This window comes from Staurois parvus, unplaced genomic scaffold (genome assembly GCF_062004578.1).
Source record: "Staurois parvus isolate SC_StPar_1 unplaced genomic scaffold, SC_StPar_1.0 ptg000154l, whole genome shotgun sequence".
NCBI lineage: Eukaryota > Metazoa > Chordata > Amphibia > Anura > Ranidae > Staurois > Staurois parvus.
The window spans coordinates 5,897,788-5,902,300 of NW_028317950.1; the positions used below are offsets into that span (position 1 = coordinate 5,897,788).

At 43.5% G+C, this 4,513-nt stretch overlaps 1 protein-coding gene across 1 annotated transcript; it reads left to right on the forward strand.

Moving 5' to 3' along the window:
* Positions 1 to 845: 845 nt before the first annotated feature.
* Positions 846 to 1,771, forward strand: IER3 (immediate early response 3). The gene has a single exon (XM_089674968.1). The coding sequence runs from the start codon at positions 923 to 925 to the stop codon at positions 1,448 to 1,450; it is 528 nt and encodes a 175-aa protein (XP_089531094.1). The 5' UTR covers positions 846 to 922; the 3' UTR covers positions 1,451 to 1,771.
* Positions 1,772 to 4,513: the final 2,742 nt, after the last annotated feature.

Sequence of the window (4,513 nt, forward strand, 5' to 3'; positions counted from 1 at the left end):
ATCCCTGATCTCCATCCCTGTACTCAGTATACAATGTATATCCCTGATCTCCATCCCTGTACTCAGTATACATTGTATATCTCTGATCCTCATTCCTGCACCCAGTATACAATGTATCTCTCTGACCCCGCACTCAGTATACAATGTATCTCTCTGACCCCGCACTCAGTATACAATGTATCTCTCTGATCCCTGCACTCAGTATACAATGTATCTCTCTGATCCCTGCAGCCAGTATACATTGTATATCTCTGATCCTCATTCCTGCACCCAGTATACAATGTATCTCTCTGATCCCTGCACCCAGTATACATTGTATATCTCTGATCGTCATCTCTGCACTCAGTATACAATGTACTGTATCTCTCTGACCCCGCACTCAGTATACAATGTATCCCTTTAACCCCGCACTCAGTATACAATGTATCTCTCTGACCCCGCACTCAGTATACATCGTATATCTCTGATCCTCATCCCCGCACTCAGTATACAATGTATCCCTCTAACCCCGCACTCAGTATACAATGTATCTCTCTGATTATGCACCCAGTATACATTGTATATCTCTGATCCTCATCCCCGCACTCAGTATACATTGTATATCTCTGATCCTCATCCCCGCACTCAGTATACAATGTATCTCTCTGACCCCGCACTCAGTATACAATGTACTGTATATCTCTGATCCTCATCCCCGCACTCAGTATACAGTGCAGATCGCTCAGACATGTCTCGCACCATCAATCTGCGGCCACCCGCATTCCAAGCCATATCCCTCCTGTAGCTCCTGATTGGCTGAGGGTGGCAGTGGGCGGTCTCGGTGAGTATATAAGGGGCGGCACTGCGCTGAGTCTCCAGTCTCCTCTGACATTCCTGATCTCTGCTTGTCGCTCTGTGTTCTCGCTGTGTGAGTGACGTCATCATGTGTCTGGAGTCCGGAGATCGTTGCCGGCGGCGCAGAGCCCCCCTGCCCATGCTCTGCCTAAGTGACAGCTCGGCCTCCTCCGACTCGGACTCGGAGTGTGCGGTGCCCATCATGCCCGCCATGAGAGCCAGGAACTGCCGCCCCGAGATCTTCACCTTCGATGTGGAGGCCGTACAGTCCGCTCCTGCCAAGCCGACCAGAAGGGGCACTCTGGGGCCCAGGAGCAGGAGAGCCTGCAGGGTACTGTACCCGGCCAAGGTGCGCAAGTACCTACCGCCCCCCGAGACCGACCGGCCCCTGCGCTGGCTCTACATGCTGTGCCTGCTGGTCTTTGTCCAGATCTGCTGCGAGGAGGGCATCCAGGATGAGCAGACCCTGCCAGTCGTGCCAACCATGAGGACAATGGGGGATCTGCAGATCTATTCCTCCCTTCTGTACACCGAGAGCCCGGGGCCCTTCAGCAACCACAGCCAGGGTGCCCACATCAACGAAGCCACCCTCAGCTGGATGATGTACCAACGATGAGCCTGAGCTCTGCACTCATCACAGACTGCTGCACTATGAAGGGGCCCCCAGGGGCCACACTGTACCCCGGATACTTGAAGAAGAGGAGGCACTGCTACTGCTTCTGTGCTGCTACAGCCGGCAGAGACTGTTCTATGATTGACACTTGAATCCATGGGATCTGCCACACAGACTCTATTTATGTTTAATCTATTCCTATTTATATATTTTTATATTTATGATGAGATGAAGAATTATTTATGGAGTCAACAATGCTGACTGATTTCATGTCTGATGATAATACTGTGTATTTAATAAATTTAATATTTTTATTTAAATCCATTTTGTTTCCTGCTGACTTTATTGGTTGATGATGATAATGTCAGAATACAATATGAAGGGTGTTAGGGGAAAAAAAAGGATTTTAGAATTTATACAAAGTGTTCAGATTTAATTAAACGTCATTATTATTCATTTTAATAATATTAATTAATAAAAATTAATATGAAGGGTGTTTGTATAGATTCCTTACGCAAAGTGTTCAGTTTTAATTTAATGTCCTTATTATTCTTTTATTTTTTGTTTTGGGGCATTGCAAGTATCTGCAAAAAAATATAAAATATAATAGTAAAAAAAAAAAAATGAAAAACTGAATATTTAAAAAATAGAGTTTACTGAAGCTTGGTAGAATAAAAAAATATTTTAACTTAAGAACTCAAATGCAAAAGCATATAAGAAACTAAACTATGGAATTATTTGGGGTTAATACAAAATTCTGAGGATTGAGTAAAGGGTTGTGTTCAGCTCAAAGCACAAAGCGGATTGTAGCGGTACAATATGAAATCATCGGGTTCCCCGATCACAGGAACATTGCAAGGATTGTCATGTAGGATGTACTGCATTGTGTGCTCACACATACCAGATTTCCTGGGGTTGCGGTCAGGTACTTCTGCAATTTTCTTCTGGTCAGCGACTACAGAATAAGAATAAAGGAAACAGAAGGCAGGTGACGCAAGCTGTGGTCAAGTCACATCCGTATCAAATCAAAATGACAAAATGTGAATTTCAAAATCTGGGGAATAAAATCAGATGATGGTTGTACACAAAATTCCAAGAAGATGGCAGGGCAATAAATATAAATCGCCAAACCCAGGCCTACCTGGCCACACACTCTATCAGGGGTCTCCAAACTTTTCAAATAAAGGGCTGGTGTATGGTCCTTCAGACTTTAAGAGGGCCGCAGTGTGCCCAGAGGGGGTAGAAAATATTTCGGGCCTGGCATCAGTGAGAATAAACATGGCCTCAAGGATGGTGGTCAGTAGGAGGAAGAGTAGTGCCCATCATTGGTATTAATGGGAGGAATAGTACCAGATTTATTTATTTCAGGTACTTATATAGCGCCGTCAATTTACGCAGCACTTTACATAAATATTGTACATTCACATCAGTCCCTAACCATCAAGGAGTGTACAATCTAAGGTCCCTAACTTACATTCATACATACACATACAATTCAGACAATTTAGACAGGATCCAATCAACCTACCACATAAGTGTTATCAATAGTGCCCCATGGTTGGTGTCAGTGGGAGGAATTCTGCTTCATATCATTGGGAGGAATAGTGCCCCAAGGGCCAGATAAAGGTTAGCAAAGGGCCACATCCGTCCCTCGGGCCACAGTTTGGAGACCCCTGCACTATACAGTCTGTACAATCTCTTTAACCTCCTTAGCGGTATTCCCGAGTGTAGCTCGGGGTAAAATTTGAGTACCAAGAGCGGTAACCCCGAGCTACACTCAGGCTTACCATGCGGCGTTGCTCAGGGAGTCCCTGCAGCACTTACCTTGTCCTTCGCTCCCACGATGTGTCCCCTGCAGCGTCCCCGGCCATCTCCTCCGGCCAATGCCAGCATCCGGCTTCCATGTTCCGGTCCCTGTGACGTCGGGACATATGGGCGCCAGAACCGGTGGCAAATTTGAAATTTTTAAAAAATGTCATTATTACATAGTAAAACATTGCTGTTTCAATGCATTTCACATACATTTTGTCCCTACTGCTTTGTCCTGTGGCCTGCCTGCATTTTTACTGTTCTTTCTACCTGGAAACTTAGAAAAGTCCATGGCGTCCAAAAAGCGTCCCTTTAGGTCAAAAGCAGTTTTAGACCAGCTAGAGAACAGCGATAGTAAATCAGAACCACTTACAGAATTGAGTGATAATGATCTGTGGGGAAATTCGTCATCAGACACTGAAAACGATTTTGCGACTTTGCTCAGCGATGTGCGAATTTGCCTCTGTATTTCAAATTTCAGTGTTTTTGGTTTGATTATATTGAATTATATTATTGAATTATATTATTGAATTAAATATTAATTATTGAATTAATATTATTATTTATTATGATTATTAATTAAATTATAATTTATGATTTCGTATTTCAAATTTTATCTTACCCGGGATGTTTACTAGACTCTTGTTCGGACAGATTTCAGTGAGTTATTCCTAAGAATTACAGCCTACACTAAAAAACTACATATTTCCATGCAAAAAAAGTACTGCTTTCAGCACAAAAAAAGAGCCCATTCATACTTGTGTGACTTGTCATGCAACCTTTGGGTCCAAAGACGCGTGACAAGTCGCATCCCATATTTTCCAATTAATACAATTCATATCTCTGCAACTTCAAGTCGCTGCAACTTGAAAGTAGTTCCATCACTACTTCGGTTTGACTTTCATGGAATAGAGGGCCTTAGACTTCAATGTGAACCCTCCAAAGTCTGATGAAAGTCGGACCAGAATGTTATACATGTGACTTGTGTGCGACAATCATCCTTGGTTAGAGCCAAAGTTGCACCAAAGTCATGGCGAAGTTGAATCAAGTCGCACTGTTGCAATGAAAATCACACGATTTTCGATTTGTGAATGAAGCCTTAAGGTGACCATACACTATACAGTTTGATTGTTCAATCATTGAACAATCTCTTTTAGACTGGGTTCACACTTGTGCGGTGTGGGACACTGCATGTGATTCACACAAGAATTGCACCTCATTCCTGTGCACATCACATGCGATGTCTGTACAGTTCGA

Excerpts from the sequence above, each read along its gene's own strand:
- IER3 (XM_089674968.1), top strand. The coding sequence starts at position 923 with ATGTGTCTGGAGTCCGGAGATCGTTGCCGGCGGCGCAGAGCCCCCCTG.